This window comes from Triturus cristatus, chromosome 6 (genome assembly GCF_964204655.1).
Source record: "Triturus cristatus chromosome 6, aTriCri1.1, whole genome shotgun sequence".
NCBI classification, from domain to species: domain Eukaryota; kingdom Metazoa; phylum Chordata; class Amphibia; order Caudata; family Salamandridae; genus Triturus; species Triturus cristatus.
Window position 1 is genome coordinate 62423052 of NC_140589.1, and position 20391 is coordinate 62443442.

At 47.6% G+C, this 20391-nt stretch overlaps 1 protein-coding gene across 1 annotated transcript in view; it reads right to left on the reverse strand.

Annotated features, from left to right (window-relative positions):
• DNAH8 (dynein axonemal heavy chain 8) overlaps positions 1-20391 on the reverse strand; it is a 13985216-nt gene that overhangs the window by 12020451 nt on the left and 1944374 nt on the right. The window contains exon 14 of the mRNA XM_085610239.1: positions 9840-9916. Coding sequence (XP_085466365.1) covers positions 9840-9916 — 77 coding nt within the window. The remainder of the gene's footprint in view (positions 1-9839; positions 9917-20391) is intronic.

Consider the following 20391-nt stretch of genomic DNA (forward strand, 5'->3'; position numbering starts at 1 on the left):
TCAACACTCCGTCCATCATTTCCTTTGGTTTTGCTGTGTTCGCCATAAGTTGGCAGGGTATGCTCAGACGTGAGTCCCTTGCTCACTTTGCCACTGGATTCAAGCAAGCCTCGCTGAAGACGGCTGAAATGCCAGAAACCGGTCCTAGGAAGCTTGTTTCCGGTCCAGGGAAGACATGGCTTGGCAGTTCGGGCTGGACTGTTCCCATGAGGCACAGGGTCAGACTGATTTGCATATGGCCATGTCTGAACTGGGGTGGCAGAGTGGGCTAAAGAACGGTGATGGATTAAACCCAGATCAGTTGACTGGGGGTGAGTGCTTGCAATGTTCAACACTCCGTCCATCATTTCCTTTGGTTTTACTTTTTGTACTGTAGCATATTTTTGTTTTGTCCTAATGCTGCCTAGCAACTTATTGTAAACATGATATTAACATGGCGTTAGGAAGGGTCGTACGGCAGTGGTAACATTTTTGACGCCCCGCTGTGGCAAAACAGCGGAGCTTCATTTCTTATAAATATACCCATACGTGATGTTCCCTTACCTATAGGAAATGGTCTGTGAGGCAGACAATAGCCATGGTGGCATAGCAGCTCTCCAAGTATTCTGCTGAGCACTTCCTTCCTTGGCAATTGAGGACTTGTTAACTAGAAACCAAGTGGGGTGGTGGGATCCAACTTTGAACACAACTGGCAGAAAAAAGATGCAAATCTCCTATCCCAAACTGCAGAATCAGTTTAGGTGCTTCTCCTTTCAAGTATCCTTTCCAAGCTGTTCCCAAGGTACATCTTTGTGCAGAGAGATGCTACTCACAGCATGGTTGTCTTCCTCCTGGAGCAACAAAGATAGAGCCGCAAAGTGGAGTGAGCTTTCTGCACCAGGCTGTCACAGGAAAGTAAAAACAGCAGAGCCCTCCTCTAGGAAAATAGATCTGCTTTCATGGTTAGCCCCAATTTTGCTGGTGTCAGTATGTTTTGTTTACTAGTCTGACTGTGATACTGCCAACCAGGACCCAGTGTTATGTTATGTTATGGGGTATTTGTAGAGCGCGCAGCTACTCCGTGGAGTGTCCCAGCTCTGTCTTGACCCCTAGGCAGAGCAGTAAGACAACATAACTGCATAGAGCCTCTTCTATTGTTGGACGAGCCAGGTTGTTAAGGTTCGTCTAAAGCTGAGGAGCTCCTGTTGCTGTCTAAGGGAAAGTGGCAGACTGTTCCATAGCTTTGTGGCTACCACCTGAAAGGAGCGTCCCCCTTACGTGAGCGAAAGAACTTTGGCACAGTCGTCAGGTGCTGGGCCGACGACCGCAGGGTTCTGGATGGTGTATAGGGCTGAATTTTGTTCCTGTTGTAGGTGGCCCCGATGTTGTGAAGGGCCTTAAAAGAAAAGACCAGGGCTTTAAAACGTACCTATTTTTTCACTGAGAGCCAGTGCAGGGACTCTAAGTGAGGAGTCATGTGTGACCAGGGTCCGACCATAAGTACGGCCCTTGCCGCCGTATTTTTAACCACCTGTAGGCCGCCAAGTAAATAGTCAGGAAGGCCCAAGTACAGCACATTAACATAGTCCAGCCTTGACGTAATCAGGGCTTGGACCACTGTTTTCCTATGTGAGATGGGAAGCAAGGGGAGGAAATTCCTCATTTTTAGTAGCCCAAAGCAAGTGCCGGCCACAGATTGGACCTGAGACTTCATGGGCATATCTGAGTCAAGTTTCACCCCAAGGTTTTTTATGGTGGTGACTGGATTTACTGGGGGGGACACATTTTGTGGCCACCATTCGCCGCCTGGAGAATGTCTAAAAAAAATGATTTCTGACTTGTCTGAAATTGCATAGCAGTTGATTTTGCCTGAATCAGGCAAACACCTTAGCTAAGCATACGTTGATATAATTTCCTTTTAGCGCCTCATCCTTCTCGCAGGTGAACAGCAACTGGGTGTTGTCGGCGTAAGAAATAATTTTTGCCCCATGTTGTTCTGCTAGGGGTGCAAGGAGGGCCATATATATGTTGAACAGGGTTGGGCTTAGAACAGAGCCCTGTGGTACTCCTACATTCAGCGGAGGAATGTGGGCTGAAAAGGGGGGGGGACCAGACTGTTCGCTGGCGGCCTTCCAAGAAAGAGGAAAACCACCTGAGAACCGTGTCTCCAAAGCCACATTCCTGTAATCTGCACAGAAGTCAATCGTGGGGCACGGTATCGAAAGCTGCCGAGAGGTCCAAAAGTATCAACACTGCCTTCCCTCCTCTATCAAGGGTGGTCCTAATCGTCTCTACGACTTCCAGTAGAGCCGTCTCCGTACTAAAGATGGCTCTAAACCCTGACTGGCTCGGGTGTAAAACATGGGTTGCCTCGACAAAATCAGTAATGGTGACATTCACATACTTCTCCAACACTTTGGAGAAGTAAGGCAGCAGCGATATTGGTCTGTAATTGCTGGCTACCGAGGGATCAGCTGAGGGTTTCTTTAAGAGTTGGAAGATTGTTCCATGCTTCCACATTGTCCGGCATCACTTCCTCTGGCAGGGATAGATTCAAGACCCGATTGACGGCTGGATTCAATACCTCGGCGATAGATGCCAGAGTTTTCGTTGGACAGGGGTCCGAGGGAAAACCGGATTTCAAAGCCTTCATAATTTTAAGTGAAGTGGCCAGAGACATAGTGGAAACTACAAAAGGGTTTCATCCAAAGTTGGGCATGCAGGGAAAGACATGCCAATATTGCACTTGCTGCCTAGGGGCAAATCACAGAAAGAATCCTGAATAGTTAAAATTTTTTATAAAAATATTGCACACTATGATTCGTCCATTAATGGGTAGGGGTGAAGGGACTTTTTGTAGCATTAGGGGAAGAAACGTCCTTGACAATCTTGAACAATTCCATGGAGCAGTTACCAGCTTGTTCGATTTTTGAGGCTAAATAATATTTTTTTCCTCACGCACTTTGGTATAGTGGGCTTTTAGCGCCACTTTGTAGGTGAAGTTATTAAGAGGATCAAAGTTTTTCCTCCATAGTCGTTCTAGACATTTAAAAGCGCTTTTGCTTTTCCTTAGTGACTCAGTAAACCATGGGGCTGAGGCTCTGCCGTGTTTGGCAGTTTGGGTATTAGGGGGGGCTAGTTGCATGATCCACTTCTGGAGCCAGCCTTCCAATGAGATCACATCATGCTCTAAAATCCCGTTGACGGGTATGGAATGTTGGCTAAGTATGGCATATAAAGCCTCCGTTGTTATCTGGTCAAAGGGTCTAAAGCTTCTGGCCTGTTGCTTACAGTAGGACTGAGACCTACCCAGAACCTTATCTAACCTAAAGGTAAGCAGAAAGGGGTCGGACCAGATAATAGGGAAGGGAAAAACTGGTTCTATCCTAGTTGTTGAAAAAATTTGGTCCAAGATATGACCCTTTTCATGTGTGGGAAGCAAAACGTAGGGAGTCAGATTAAGAAAACTCAGGGATTCTCATAACTTTATGGACTCTGGGTCAGTCGCTTGGTCTAGATGTATGTTAAAATCCCCAAGAATCAGGCACCGACTATACTTGGATGCAATAGGAGAGATAGCATGGCCAAGAGACTCCAAGAACCTTCCTGACGGCCCTGGTGGTCAGTACATTACCGCACCAGCAATAGACTGGTGAGCAACAACCGACAAATGGAAATCTAGGCCCTCCGCCCCCTCCAGTTCTGCCATAGGTAAACGTTGGCAGGAGAGGGAGTTCTTATATATAATCGCCACACCTCTGCCTCTACCGCCGGGTCTGTCTTTTCTAATTATCAAGTACCCCGGGGGATGGCAGTAGCGATGGTCGGGTTAGAACCCTCATTAAGCCATGTCTCCGTGACAAACATAATATCAGGTTTTGTCTCCGTGAGGAGTTCAAAGAGCTGCAGCTTGTACTTTTGTATGGATCTAGCGTTTAGAAGGAATACCTTCAGGTTATCCACATTATTTGGAGGGGGAGGAGTGCGCACAGCGGGGTCTTTCCCTCTTAAGCTGCAACCTGCATCGGGATGCGACTGGGCGCTCCAGTTACACATATTACAGGAGAGTCGCTCTGAGTCTACTGATAGAGTAAAGTGGGAGCGGCAGCTCCCCCGCTTACCTTACGTAAGTAGGCTTTCTCTACCTTATTTTAATAGATGACTTGATAGGCAGGCATTACCTAACGGGAAACCGGTAGCATTTCCGGCACCGGTCGCCTCCAGGACGCTGACGGGCGTAGACGGGCTTGCCTTAGCTGCGCCATAAGCGCGCCAGCAGCGCGCCCGCTGCGTGCTCATGCAGCGTCCCTTTTTATGTGCCCCAGTTTAACCACTAGACCGCACCCCAATCAAAGATGGCGGCCAGGGAGTGTCCGGTCATGAAAACCGGGGTTCGAAACCAAGTAGTTCCCAAAGATTCGCAAATTCAATTCCCCACACAGCAAAGGTTAAGAACACATTAAAATCTTCCTAAAATCAATTTTAAACACACTCGCTACTAAAAACAGATAATGTGCAAAAACGCAATTTCAATTTCAGTTAAGGAGACCGGAGTAGAGAGCTTTCAACTGCTCTGTCAAGGGTCGAGGTGCGCGTGTGCAGCATCCCTGTTTATCTGCCCCAGATTAACCACTAGACCGCACCTCAATCAAAGATGGCGGCCAGGGTGTGTCCAGTCATGAAAAACCGAGGTTCGAAATCCAGTAGTCCCCAAAGATTCGCAAATTCAATTCCCCACACAGCACAGGTTAAGAACACATTAAAAACGTCATAAAATCAATTTTAAACACACACGCTACTACAAACAGATAGTGCAAAAACGCAATTTCAATTTCAGTTAAGGAGACAGGAGCAGAGAGCTTTCAACTGCTCTGTGAAGGGTCCTGTCACTGTGCTTTCTCCCTAAATTGACTTTGGTAAGTGTTTTTGTACCTTCACAATTGGATACTTGAGTACCCTTGTAAGTCCCTAGGGTACAAAGGTACCCAGGGCATAGGTACACCAGGGGTCTTCCAAGGGCTGCAGCATGTATTGTGCCACCCATGAGAGACCAATCAAACAGTGACTATAGGCCTGCCATTTTAGCATGTGTGAGTTGGTGCTTGCACCTCTCACGGCAGATATGTTTCCTTATATCTGAGGTCACTACACTTAAAACCTATAATCCTCCCCTCTGGCAGGTCTTTCAGTCCTGAAGGCAGGGTCCTTGGTTATAAGTGTGAGGGTGCCCTTCATGAGCAGGACTCCCCTATAAACCCCGTAGTCGATTCTCCAGGATTTGTAAGTGTGGATCGCCATCAGTCATTATGAGATGTCTAACTATATAGTGGCTGCACCGAACCCGGTCATGTTTGGTATTAAACATGTTCGAATCATACCTCAATACTGATTTTAGTTTTGGAAGTATGATACCATGTACTGGGGGCCTTCCTTGGGGTACCCTCCGTATTCCCAGTAACAGCCTTTCACGATCTGACAACAAGCTAGTGCTGCTGCTGACCACAGACCAACTCAAGTAGGGGAAGGTAGGAGAATAGGTTTCCTGTCGCAGGGAGGGGTGACTACCTTCTAGACAGGACTTAGTGTATTAGGCTGGGGTGGGGGAGCTTGCCAGCGCCACCAGACTGCCTTGAAAGGCACATTTGGTGCCCTCATTGCATACCCAAGTATGAACCAGTTCAGGTAGCCCTTGGCTCCTACTCTGGCAAGAAACTGGACAAAGAACATGGGAGGGACCCCTGAGTTGTTTCCCTAGAGTACTTAAGGGCTTACCTGTGGGTGGTTTTTCAGATTCGTCATGGTACATGACCTAAGCCTGAACCACATCACCCTTCGACCATCTGGACACTTGGCCTTCGCATGAAACTGAGACTACATCAAGGAAGACTCCAGCTGCACCTGGGTTCGCTGTTTTGCAAGTCTTCTTCGTCGTCTGTGTCTGAGCTTCTTCCACGATCAACAGACCTGTGGGCATTAAGCACAGCCGAAGTAATCTCCATTGGAGTGAAGAAGTCATTCCCCTGCATCCACAGGCCCCACAACAAAGCTAATTGGTCTGCTGCTCCTGACGTCCCCCGGACTTTGAAAGGCTTAGCAACACAGGTGGTGGTTCTGTAACTCCTGCTAAGCCTGACCTGTCCTTTTGATTTCTGAATTTTGAGGCCAGTATCCCTCATCAAACCACTGAGACCAAACCCTTGTGCACTGCGTCGACTTGCCGTTGCCAAGGCTTTTTGGCTCTGCACTACAGAGCTCTTCAGGCTACAGGAAGCTCCAGCCTCCAGCATCTCTTTATGCCAATTAAAGCACCGTGGGCCTTACTTCTTGGTGAGCTGCTTGAGGTACTCGTGCCACTCCTGTGCCTTTCGCCTGTGGGTCCTCTTGAAGGTCTTCTCCTGCTTCAGTGGGCTCCCCTGTTTGCCCGGGGCTTTCTCTACTCTCTTGCTTGCGGTGAGTCCCTAGGTCCTTGCTAGGCCCAACGCTGATCCTTCTTTACTTTCCACGCCTGTTGCAGCTGCCAAGGCTTGTTGGTGCTCCCACCAGACACCTCCACCTGGCTCTCGACTTCCGACGTGGCAGAGCTCGTACACTGCTCCTGGTCTTCCTCAGCATCGCCCGGTCCTCCCAGCAGCAGTGACAGGGTCACCGTCAACTCCTTTGAACCGTCTGTCATTGGTGAGCATTGATGAACAAGTTACTTACCTTCGGTAACGATATATCTGTAAGAAACATTAGTTAGTTAGATTCCTCGCCTGGGGATATTCTAAGGTAAGGAATCTAACTAACGTGTTTCTTTCAGATAGTCCATGCATCCTGGTCTCCTCCGAGTGGCATAGACACTGTCCCCTATGCTTACAGGTTCTCCTCATCCAGAATACATCCTTGGATTCCACCGGACTCTTGCACAGTCTTCTCCAAGGGCATCTTTCCTAAAATCCTCCACTGTGGTCACCGGGGGTTTCGACATCACTCGGCACCTATCCAGCCGGCTTCCCTGGTGTAGGTATCCTGGTTCCTGGGATATCCACGGGAGGGATGACTCGCCAATGTTCTGCCTTCCATGGGGCTTCTTCAGGGTCCACTGGGAGGGTCCTTCTTCTTCCAAACTGCAACCATGACTACTCCGTTGACTTCTATTGAGTATATGGCTGTGTTTCCGCTCCGCACACAGCCTCTGTGGGGTTCCTGGGACTTACCTCTAAGTCTCCTGGTTCAAATCCCGACTTGGGTCACAGTTCGCATTCCACTTTCGTAATATATGGTTTGCTCTCCCCCTGGAGACCATAGTATTTTGTGGTTACTTTTCTGTTAGAATTGACATATTCTTGTCTATTTGTGTTTATATCTACGGGTAGGAGATATGTCAATGGGTTAGTGAGTGCTGTGTAATAAATAGAACTATTTATATTATACACTGTGTGGTTCTTTTTCATTTAACCTGCACTACATGATTAGATCTGGTAAAACAAGTTGCTTGGCACTCCTTCAAGATAAGCCTGAAGGCTGCTGTGCACGGCTACCACTCAGCGAGCTTTCTAAGGTTGTCTAAAGCCACTAAAATCACATTAAAGGATGCCTGAATTAGTGAAAAGTGCTTCACTTAAATAAGTGTGCACCATAAACTAAGCCAGTCTCCTAAACCTCCCTAAAGGCTTCCCCACTTTTCACAACAGAGTCTGCAGTCCCACTCCTCACCCCTTATGGCCAACAAATAGAGGTGTTCAGGAAGACTACTCAGCAGCTCCTTGCTAACCGATAGGACTCCTCTGCCTACACTTCAGTATTTAGGTCTTCTCTCTCCATCTTAAAGGTATCTGAGCACTACACTTCCACTACCTTGAAGCACAGTCCCCACCTTCATCTTGTGTACGTCCAGGCCAGGGGTATCCTAAATGTATCCCTTTGGCCTCCAGGACTCTGGCTCACTAACACATGACAAGCTGTACACATCAACATGCTTTACATGTATTTATTTATTTAAGCAATTTGTAGAGCGCGCAAATACCCTTGGGTGTCTCGGCGCTGAGGACGGGTTAGGTGGTAGTGAGGCGGAGTGCTGCTCATTGGGTGAAAAACCAGGTCTTTAGTCGTTTCCTGAAAGTCAGCAGCGATGGACATGATTTAATTTGCAGAGGGAGAGTATTCCACAATCTCGCCACGGCGACAGTGAATCTTTTGTCTCCCCAGGAGACCTTGTTTGTACGAGGGATAGTGAGGAGATTGGCGGATGAGGATCGTAGGTTTCTGCTAGGTTCGTGGGCGCGTAGGGCTTTTTTTTTTAGAAAGTTTGGACCCGTGTTTTGAATGGCCTTGTAGGCTATGCATAATCCTTGAATTTGATGCGATTGGTAATTGGAAGCCAGTGTAGCTTACGAACCACCAAGGAGATGGATTTGTGTTTGGGGGCACCTGTAATTATCCTGGCAGCAGCGTTTTGTATCAACTGTAATTTGTTAATGACCTTTTTCTGTGCGTTCAGGAGCAGGCTGTTGCAATAGTCAATTTTTGACATAACAAGGGTGCTTATCAGGGTTTTTCCTGCGCTGGAGGGAAGGAATGGTAGTAGTTTTTTAATCATTCTTAACGTGTAAAAAGTGGAGGAGGTGATTGGCATTGGCATGGGCTGCGAAAGTAAGTTTATCGTCAAACATGACGCCCAGGTTTCTTACTTTCTGTACTGGGTGTGGGGGAGGACGCAAGGCGATGGGCCACCAGGTTCGATGTAGATTGCCGAAAATCATAACCTCCGTTTTTTCGGAGTTTAGTTTTAGACAATTTTTGGCCATCCAAGAGCTGTTGGCAAGCATGCCTGCTTGAAAACCGGCCGCAATTGCTCCTCCATCTTTGTTAATTGCTAACACCAGTTGTGTGTCATCGGCATAGGATGTCAGCCCCATCCCACGGGTTTTAATGATCTTAGCCAGGTCCGACACATAGATATCAAATAGTGTCGGACTCAGGGATGATTCCTGTGGCACCCCACATGGGAGCGTAAAAGAAGGGGAAGTATATTCGCCAAGGCTCACAAACTGGGAGCGGTTGGCCAGGAATGAAGCCAGTAAGTCTTTGGCTTTAAGTTTAATGCCCATGTTTGAGACACGGTCGATCAAAGTGGCATGATCGACTGTGTCAAAAGCTGCTGACAGGTCCAGCAGTATAAGGATTACTGTTCCACCTTGGTCTTGGGTGGCTCTAATCTCGTCTATGGCTTTAATAAGGGCGATTTCTGTGCCGTGGCCCTTCCTGAAGCCAAACTGTGATGCACCCAGAAGGTCTGTGCTATTGACTGCATCAGAGCACTGAAGTAGAAATTTAAACTAGGTTAGTAGGGTTCCACAATGCCTCAAATAAAAAGGTCTGATCACATTATTAATTCTCAAAATATTTTATGCCTGCCACCACCGCTCTATGTACTGAAGCCATGGCAAGGAAAACAGCCCAGAGCTACCAAATGGAGGTATGTGTGGTGGACCCTATCACAGGTCCCAGGACAAATCCAGGACCTACTCATGTCAGGGAGAGACCCAGGCCTCTGAGAACACACTACATTAGCATGATTCTAGGGCCTAGAATCCAATGTTGGGATACCAGTACCAGATACACAGTCAGGCATTCAGGGCAGGAGAACAAGCCTATAAAACATGCAGGGGACATCCCTGTCCAGAAAGCATGTGTTAGCACATTCAATCTTTTCGTATAGCCTTTAAAAATGCTTATTTAAAAAAAATTAAAAAACTGCTTTATATTTCTATGTATTCTCTGCATTTTAGTTTGTATAACACAATTTTATGTGACACAGGTATACTTAACCAGAGATGTATCAGAAAGAACAGCATGCACAATGATAGAAATTGAAGTACCTTTGAAGAAGCTGGAGCGCGCTCTGTGAAGATAAAATTCTTCCAAAACAGGATGCCATAAATGCTTGAATCTCTACCTAAAATGGATTATAAATATATGTTATGTGAGTAGACTTCAATCATAACACAACATTTCTAAAAGCACATCATTTCTAACATAACATATTTTGTATTGTGAAAGTCTAAAAATCAATTGGCTGCCGTCTATCGTTCACGTGCTTCACTGGCATATTTTCATTTATGAAATGCACTAGAACCAATATGTGCCATTAAATCATTGTTTGTATTGTGCTTAGACATCTATGTTATTTCAAAGCCAAAAATCTATGAGAAGTAAGTAGCTACTCTAATGATAGCAGAGACCACAGACTTTGATGTTTTGTTTGGTGGCTCTATGCTTTCTGTCATCTTAAAACAAGGCGCTTCTAGTTCCCAAGCTAGCTTGTTTCCATCCCCCATACTGTAGATGGGTGTAGGAGGTAGGCTTGGTATATGATGCACACTTATTTAAGTGATGCACCTTGCACTAATCCAGGCAACCCTTATGGTGATTATAGTGGTCTTTGATAACCTTTGAAAGCTCTCAAAGTGGTAGCTTTGGAGAGAAGCCTTGAGGCTTATCTTGAAGGAGTGTTAAGAAGCTTGTTTTACCAGTTAAATCATGTAGTTTAGGTTAAACGAAAAAGAACCACACAGTGTACATACACAAAATATGTCTATTTATTACACAACACTCACTAACACATTGGTAGATCTCCTACCTGGAGATATCAACACAAATACACAGTAATACTTCAAATGAAATAAGGTAAGTAGCACAAAATACAGTGGTCTCCAGAGAGAGACCAAACCATATACTAAGAAAGTGGAATGCGAACTACGCACAAAGTCGGGACTTGGACCAGCAGACTTAGAAGAGCTGAAGACACAAGGAAACACCCAAGGTAAGTGCCCAGGAACCTCGCGGAGGCTGTGTGCAGAGTGGAAACGCAGTCATGTCTCCAAAAGAAGTCAATGGGGAAGTTGTGGTTGTAGTTTTTAAGAAGAAGTACCCTTCCCAGTGGATTCTGAAAAAACCCTGTGGGAGGCAGAAGGTTGGAGAGTCACCCCACCCGTGGATACCCCAGAAACCAGGATACCTACACCAGGGAAGCCAGCTGCATAGGTGCGAGGTGACGTCATAAAACGCCACAGACCACAGTGAAGGACTTCAGAAAAGATGCTGCTGGAGAAGACTGTGCAAGGGTCCGGTGGGATCCAAGTGTGGATGCTTAAAGTGAAGAACGTGCAAGCAGACGGGACAGAGTCTATGCCACTCGGAGGTGACTAGTAGGCACAGAAGAGCAATGCCCACCAATGTCGGATGGTTCAGAAGTGTTGACAGTGACCTTGTTGCTGCAGCTGTGAGTACAAGGTATTGCAGGGATTCTGCGCCAACACAGACCTATGCGTAGGATTATGGGACCTTAGTATATAGGGACTGAGTCATCCTACCACCTTAGTAACCATAGGCCCAGGACCGACTAGCTATAGTGTCTCACTTGCCCTCTTACTCACTTACAGAGGAACAAGTGATTAGACTCCCAAGAACACAACACTCCCGACTCTCACAGAAATTGCGGTTACAAGACACACCCTTTCACTCACATTCTTCTACTTGTCCACAATAGGATCTTACAGAGACACAAACAAGTTTAAAATCTTTATTCTGACTAACATGCTCTATTTTGCAGTATACGTGCCACAATAAGCAGAAAAATGCACAACACAAATACGTAGCATAGCAAGTAATCCGTAGATCAGAAAAGGAGCTGTCATAGTGAGAGACAGAGGAGCCTAACCTCCATCTCGTTGCATAGACGCAGGATGATTATACATCAGAAGATGTCTGGGTGTTATCTGCAGACCCCATACCTCAGTCTACAGATGGTAGTTCTAAATCATATGTGCTGTCATGCTCAGCTCCCTGGAAAGGTCCCTCTCCAAGTGTGTGCTACCTATGCGTATATTCCAATAAAACCAAAGTACGTATTCCAAATAACAGCTGCATCAGTATGTTTTGTCTAGGTGACAGGGCCTGACCAAAACAGAATAACAAGGGGCTTTGATGTTCAACCTTGTTCGCAATGTTCAGACTCAATCCCAGGAACCTGCAAAGCATGAACAGAACAGTGGGTTCTCATGAGAAAATATCAAAAGAAGCATTTGCTAAAAAGGCTCATGTAGTAATGTGTGCAAAGCAGCGGACACTCTGCAGTGTGCTCATGCTAACTTAGGGAAGACGACAATGTCCCCACGGGCCGCGTTACACCCTCCCCTTGGTCAGGACGTCCGCCCTGGACTAATACAGAAGTCAAAGGTAAGCAGAACCAAAGCATCTCCGGTAGGTGACAAGTATGATCCACAGACCCAATGGTGGACAATGATCGAAAGTCAAATTGACAACACAAAATAAGTAGTGAAAGAGTGAATATCCATTTACAGCATATCCTTCGGGCCAAAAACTTTGCGTGTCAAGTGGAATGCCATGAGCTCCAGTAAGGCTTCAGAACCATTGATAGTAAAAAGCAACTCCATCCAATTAAGTAATTTAAAAGAACCGACATGCTGTTCATTTCTTGAAGCCACAAAGAGCATACCAAGGCAACCTGTGTCAGTCTTGATTAAACTGAGATTCAAGAGGAGCTGTACACCGGCACGGGTATTTGGTTTGGCCAATGACCCCAGTGAAGAATTGTACACAAGGAAAAGCCCTGCCTATAGGCCCTCAATGAAACAACCAACAGATCATAATCCAGGGCAGCGGGTGACGTTGTAGAGAGGCAGAAATCCAGGGCCCGTTTAAAAGAGCACCAGATGCAATAGAACACAGGTTGCACACAGGTGAAGAAGGCATAACGAAATGTCAGCCAATAGCCGATCTCAAGAGGTCCCAACGGCATTAAGCTGAAAAGCTGTTGCATTCCATCACGGTACAGGTGCAACTGTGTATAACTTCCCGTGTTTTTTACCCTTCACCCAGGAGTAGAGAATCAAACTTATATAGAGATGTTGTCATGATTCGGGCATTGCGCCTACCCAGCCTACAATCACCAGACTCCCCGGGACTGGCGTGGGCGGAGCCTCGAACAGAAAAGGACGAGACGCACGCAGGACGCTGTGCGTAATTCCAAGATGGCGTGTTCGTCAGCTGTTTGTTTTCGATTCCCGATTTGAGACCGTATCCTGGACCTGAGACCCTATTCTGTGACAAGTTCCCGGGTATCCGGTCATTGTGACTAAGCACCGACGGCTGTGCTTCTCTACGTCCCCGACGCAGGCCTGGCAGACACGAACCGAGGTCGACGAGCATATTTTCACGCTCCGGAACAGGAGCAAAGAAATACAGGTATTTTCGGCCCAAGTCCCGCACTAGAACAGGAGGGGCCTTCCGATCCCGCACCCAGCCGCTGTCGTTGGGTGTGTCGGGCAGCGGTGGTCCGGGTGCTTGGCAGGAGACCCGCGAGGGCATTCTGCTCTCCCGCTCTTCAGCCTCCGGTGGAGGAGCCCGTGTACACACCCCATAGCAGTACCACGGTGGTGAGCAAGGCACACCGAGCAGGCCGCTTAGGATTACTATCTGGTATTTTGCATGGACGCATGGTAGCAGCCTGTAGCTCACCCTTCTGGCATATAGCGCACCAGAGTGTTCTGACTCATTTCTCATGAACGGTCTTCATTGCCGCCATAGTATCCTGAGAGAACTTCTACGTGGCCCAAGCGGAACTCTTAGAGTCGTAAGGACAAGGCTCTGAGGGCTTCATAGACTTGCACGTGGTTGTGACAAAAGGAGGGGGGGGGCAAGAAGTAATACCGCTGAGAGTGTTGGAGGCCAGGGTTCATATGCGGCTGTTGTGAGGGGTTTGTCTTATGTTACGTTGTTGGTATGTGTATGATGCAATAGTGCTACCAGCACAGTATACCTTCCTATTTCAGACAACAGCCTGATAGATTGTGGTTGCACTAGCGAGAATTGATGTGTAGCTACAGTGCTTTAACCTGGCATCTTGTTTGTATGTTTATTTCTTTACAGGTTCTAATACCCGCTGTTCCCATCCTTCCCTTCCCTCGCTTGATTGCTCCAACCTTCCGTGCCTTTAGTGCAGGAGTTGGGGACGTCGAGAGGTGGACCCCCTATAGCATCGCCTGAATCCTGAGGAGAGTCAAGTCTGAGACGGAACGTCACAGATGTCTACAAAACCAATTCCAAAACACACTGTGACCAATAGCCTCAGTGAAGAAAACCACCACTTCCTTTCTTCTATAATCCGACTCTAGAAACATGCAATAGAAGTCTAAAGAAAATCCAGTGAACCAACCTGAACAATAATACTGAGAGTAATCTGAGGGGAGACACAAAGAAGCGCATATGCTATTATCAGTATACGTCAGTAATAAAGTGTGTAGAGGAATATTAAATCCGTAACTCTACAAGAGTAAAAGCGTAATACATACTCCTATTGTGGCGATAATTCCAAGCCACAATAATCCTGTGGCGTGGGGTACGGGATATTTTCCGAAATACAGCAATATATATATGCTCCGTGTGGGCTGTCAATCAACACCCCTCCTTTGTCATTAGGCTTCACGTCTAAGTTTGAAACAGAAACGAAAACATGAAAATTCTTGTTTACTAACTAGCTCAATCATTGAGAGAAATATCCTTATATCATTAGAGAACGGTACGTTCCGCCTTCTAACGTGTCCTAATCAGTTCCCGTGTCAGAACTTACTTTGACTTGTAATCTGGTCACTTCGTAGAAAACGTCTCCCCACGCCGGTCTCCTCGTGTGCGAGTGCCGGTATTCCAAAGTGAAGTGTCTTAATACGAGCGTCTACGCGATCATTTGCTGTGGCCAAACCGAAGCAGGTAGTTTGTTGCCCAGTCTGGTTTAAAAATAATATTTGAGATGGTATTAAACACGCACGTTGCAAGGATTAACTCCCTTGCACTTGCCAAACTTTAGTGCCCCAAATAGACTTTAAATCAACAGTGTCTTTCCACAAATCATAATCCTTCAGTGACAGATCATCTATAAAATATGAGGAATAAATTAGTTTAGTCTGTGTAAGCATATATTTTTTCAATCTAGGGACATTCAATTTAAAATAAAATGATTCTAGGTCAGATAGATTGTAACGCGTAAAATATGTACATTTCTTCATTTGTGTAACTGAACTAATTTGAAATGGTGTAGGACAATGTACCCATTGTGTGTAATTGAAAGTGGGTCTTTGAGTAATGGATTCGTGAAGAAAGTGATGCCATAATGTTGGTAACAAAATAGATCTGCATAATTTGCTGAATTCAAATACAGAACCTCTGTATCAAAAACAGTATAATATTGTAAATCAGAAAACAAAGAATTAACAGCATTGAAATCCCAATCATCTGAATGCATTCCAGGTAATACAACATGCCCCAAAGAAACACGATTGACATATGGAATTTGCAAGGTCTTCGTCGGAACATATGCATCGAAAGGTACTTTATCACAAACGATGCCATCAGTTATTGGGACTGCCGAAATATTAACTAACGTCTCATCTCGTTTCATTCTATGAGCAGAAGTATGCGGGGTCAGTAATCCGTCAGCTAGTTCCACTGAGGAGTGTTCAGGTAAATGGTGTCCATTAAGCAAAAGAAAGAAGACCGTCACAAAACCAATCCACATGAAAAGGAACACCATTGACAACACAATCCAGCCGCAAGTCCTTTTTTTTGTTTGATCTGTTTAATACACTTTCGCATATACAGTACAACTGAACAGCACATATTATACCAGTAGAACCAGTAGGTATATACAATCATAATATACAAAGACCGCTTAGTATTTTGGACATAATCAACGTTTACATAATCTATATCTGATCAATACAACAATCATCATTTATGGCATTAATCAAAGTTTTTCAAACATGACATTTAATCGTTTCAATACGTAACCCCATTACCGGCGTCCAGCACATGAGCATGAACGTTCCATGTATACTATGTTAGTGACTCCTGTTAGCACTATCTCATTGTCAGGGTCAGCGATCAAACAGGTGAGCAAAAAATTCAATACTAACGAACAAGTTACTTACTTTCGGTAACGATGTATCTGTAAGAAACATTAGTAGTGATAAATTCCTTACCTTAGAATTACCCCCAGGCTGGATCCAGAAAGTTTTCGTCAGCAGTACCCCTGCGCATCGGTATGTGGCGTCGTGCGGCTCCGCATCCGCCATCGGCGTCGTGATTGCCGCGATGATATCGCGAAGAGTACTCCGACCACGCGCCCTGACGTCAGTTCTGTACACGACTTTCCGCGCCAGGAATGCAGAGCCATGCATGATACTGACCACTGGTGCCTTGAAACAAGGGACCTGAAATGGATGACCTTAACCCTAGCTATCAGTTCGCAGAAAGGGGAGGATGGGTGGGGCGGTAAGGAATCTATCACTGCTAATGTTTCTTACAGATACATCGTTACCGAAGGTAAGTAACTTGTTCATCTGAAAGAAACACGTAGTGATAGATTCCTTACCTTAGAATAAACACCCCAGCAATACCAACCCCGGTGGTGGGTCTGCGAACCAAGATCACACCAGAAAGTCCTGTAGAACAGAACGGCCAAAAAAGCTCTTCTCTCTGGACTTGGCTGTCCAGGCAATAATGTTTTGTAAACGTGTGCAGCGAGGCCCACGTAGCTGCATGACAGACGTCTTGCACGGGGACACCCCGTCCTAATGCAGTAGTGGCTGTAGTTGCTCAAGTGGAATGAGCACGCAGCCCCACCAGAGGCTCTTTTTTAGCCAAAGAGTAACAGGCTTTGATGCACAAGACAACTCAGCGGGAGATAGTCCTCTTGTGCACCGCCCAACCGTTCTTGGTGCCAACGTAGCCAACAGAGAGATGGTCATCCAACCGGACCTGTTGTGTGCGGTGGAGGTATAAGGAAAGCGCACGTTTTGGGTCCAGACGGTGGATCCTTTCTTCCTTTCTGGAAGGATGTGGAGGCGGGAAGAAAGTGGGAAAGGTAACAGTCTGCCCAATATGAAAGGCCGTGACAACTTTTGGCAAAAAGGAAGGCCGGGGCCTGAGCACCACCTTGTCCGGAAGAATGGAAAGGAAAGGAGGTTTACAGGAAAGAGCCTGGTGCTCACTCACTCCCCTAGCGGAGGTGATGGCAACCAGGAAGGCAGTCTTCAGAGTCAAAAGACAAAGAGGACAGTTGTGAAGAGGCTCGAAAGGAGAACACATCAGATAGGTTAGAACTAGATTCAAGTCCCACTGTGGCATCACAAATGGAATAGGAGGGAAAAGGTGTGTAATCCCTTTGAGAAATCTATTTACAACAGGGGACTGAAAAGAGAGGGCTGATCAGGGAGTCTGAGAAAGGCCGAAATGGCAGAAAGATAGCCTTTAATAGTGCCCAGAGCAGAGCCCTGCCTGGCCAAAGAAAGAAGGAACAAAAGGACCTCGAAAAGAGGGGCAGAAAGGGGATCCACAGCCTTTGCTATGCACCATGCCACATATTTGCTCCACCTGCAGGCGTATACCACTTTGGTGGAGGGACGCCTGGCTGCCAGAATGACATCACAGACTTCAGGAGGCAAGTCAAAGGGAATCAACTGCCGCCGCTCAATCTCCACGCAAGGAGGTGGAGACTGGACAGGTTCGGGTGCAGGACCGTCCCCTGTTGCTGGTGCAGAAGATCCTCCTGAAGAGGCAGACGAATCGGGGGATCCACGCTCATACTGAGTAGCTCGGGATATCAAACTCTTCGAGTCCAGTCTGGCGCCACAAGAATGACTTGGGCCCGGCTGCGTCTGATCTTCTGCAGCACTCTGGGCAGAAGTGGTATATGCGGAAAGGCGTACAATAGACCGCAACTCCACTCGCGACAAAAAGCGTCCCAGAGTGAGTGCCTCCTTGGAAATTCCAACGCGCAGAACTGCTGACATTGCACGTTCTCTTTTGTGGCGAATAGATCTAACCATGGCTCTCCCCACTGTTGAAAGAGACCTTGCGCCACCTCCGAGTGAAGACGCCATTCGTGATCTATCATGCACCTGCGGCTCAGCTCGTCTGCCCTGGCCCACAGAGAGTGGGAATAACGGCCCAAGAGGCATGCGATGTTCACCGACCGCAGCCCTAAGCTGACAGATGAAAATAGCTTCTTGCCAAGCTGCTCCAGCTTCTTGGATTCCCTATCCGGAGGTGCGGTAGGGAACGCGCTTTGGGACGCAGAGGCCTGGACCACCAAGCTCTCAGGAGTAGGGTGTTGAGAGAGGAAGAGGGCGTCGCCCGGAGCTGGGCGATGGCGTCAGGCCACGTTCCTGTCCACAGGAGCCCCTGTGTTGGGCCTGGACCAGGTGCCCAAAAGAACGTCCGAATGTGCGTCATTAAATGGCAGAGGTTGCCGCCGGTTCGAGCACTTCTGTCAGGATGTTCGTCCTGACGGCCACTGTAGGGAGCTCGAGGTGGAGGGCCTCGGCCACTCTACGCAACACCACTGCGTAACCTGCTTCCTCCTCCGTAGCCACGGTAGGAGGAGACAGCATGCCAGGGTCCGGCGAAGTGTCAAGACCACTGGCTTCCCCCAAATCCTCTGCCCAGTCCGGATCATAAGCACAATCCTGTGCGAGAGGGTCCTCAGACCCCTCCCAGTCCTCCCCTTCCTCCGAAGTCTGTGGAACAGGCTGAAAATACGGAGGACTGACATAGGGAATAAATTCCATCGGCGTCGGAATTAGCGTCCATCAACTCCAATCCGGCTCCATGTCCGGTTCAGGCGGAAACCGGGGAATACGTCATCCCGAGGAGCGGGCGACGTCGGAAGCGGTGCCAGTGGAGTCGATGTCGGTGGAGGAGTAACAAGGTCAACCAGTGTCGACCGGGGTCCAATCCTGGACCCCATGGGGGCCTGCGGCGCCGGGGTCGGAGCCTGCGGCGATGGAACAACAGGACCCCCAGTCGGGCCCGCGGGGCCCAGAGGCGCACCGGCGGGGCCAGACAGCCCAAAGAGTCAGGCCATGGCAGCAAGAAACTCTTGCACCTGGACAGGCGTCGCAGCCGGATCCGGGAAGTGCGGGTAGGCCGGCAGCGACGTCACAGGCTCCGCCGGAACCGCGGGGGTGGCACCGCCCGCACCCTCAGCCGCATTGCGCGATGGGCAGCCGAAGAACGACAACGCTTCTTCAACTTCTTTTTGGAATGCTTAGACTTACCTGACAATGAGTGCAAACACTTGGATCCAGAAGAATGATTTTGACGACTCCACGACCGGTCCCTCGACCTCCCACGGGACAGGGACATTGAACGGCACAGAGCCGACTGCCGGACTTACAGCAACATTCGGGACCGCTCCCGCAAAGTTTTTGGCGCCATGGCCCGGCAGTCGGGGCACGACTTGGAGTCGTTGTCGCACCCCAGGCAGTAGAGACACACTCGGTGCGGGTCTGTCACCGACATCATGCATCATCCACAGTTCTTAGACACGGGCATCCCTATGGAACCAGGAGTCGATCGACTCAGAAAATTAGGAGACGAAAAGCCTCAAAAACACTCAGTTAAAAAATGACTGGGGGTACTAGCTCTTCCCGGATCTGCACTTGCTGGCTCAGAAAAAGAAAGAACTGACGTCAGCGCTCGTGGGCTGCATCTAAATACTGCCTGCGACATCATCTCGGCGATCACGACACCGACGACAGACGCAGAGCCAACGGATGCCACCTACCGACGTGCAGGGGTACTGCTGACAAAAACTTTCCGAATCCAGCCTGACGCCTGGGGGTGATTCTAAGGTAAGGAATCTATCACTATTTGTTTCTTTCAGATATATATAACAGCTCCGTATAACAACAGAGGCGGGAAATAAGGCTGAGTAAGTCTGAGTGAGGGGCAGGTCATCTAAATCCGCTACAGCTGTGCCGCATTTACTATATACAACACAGTGTCCATATCCCCATAGTGTCACATTATTGTTCTAATGTACATAAGTGATGCATAGCCCAGTGCGTGTTGTATTAGCACGCACAAACAATCCTTACTTATGTATCAGAGGCATCAGTGGGGGTCTTCCAGAGCTGTTGCCACTTGAAGCGCTGTTAGGATTGCGTTCCAAGCTACTGCAAAGGGATATTTACCTAATCCTAGTGTGTCCTCTCTTGCCAGTGATATTGATTCCGCATTAGCCCAGTTCAACATAGACTGAGTCAAGGCTTTTACCGATGGGGGATCTGCGGCTTTCCAGCGATGTGTAACTAGTCTCTTGGCCACCACTAGGCCCAGCAATTGTGTCACCTCCAGCCAGTAGTTCTGCAATCTAAGGCATGACCACATCATATGTAAAAAGGTAGCATCAACCATATTGCATCGCGGGCAGCAGGTGTCTGTCCTATGAAAATACCTATTAATTTTATCAAGGGAAAGGTATGCCCTGTGGACTATGTAAAATTGGATCAGCCTAAATTTGGCGTTCCTAGGGATCTGTCTTGGACTTCCAACCAACGAAGCCCACTCTTG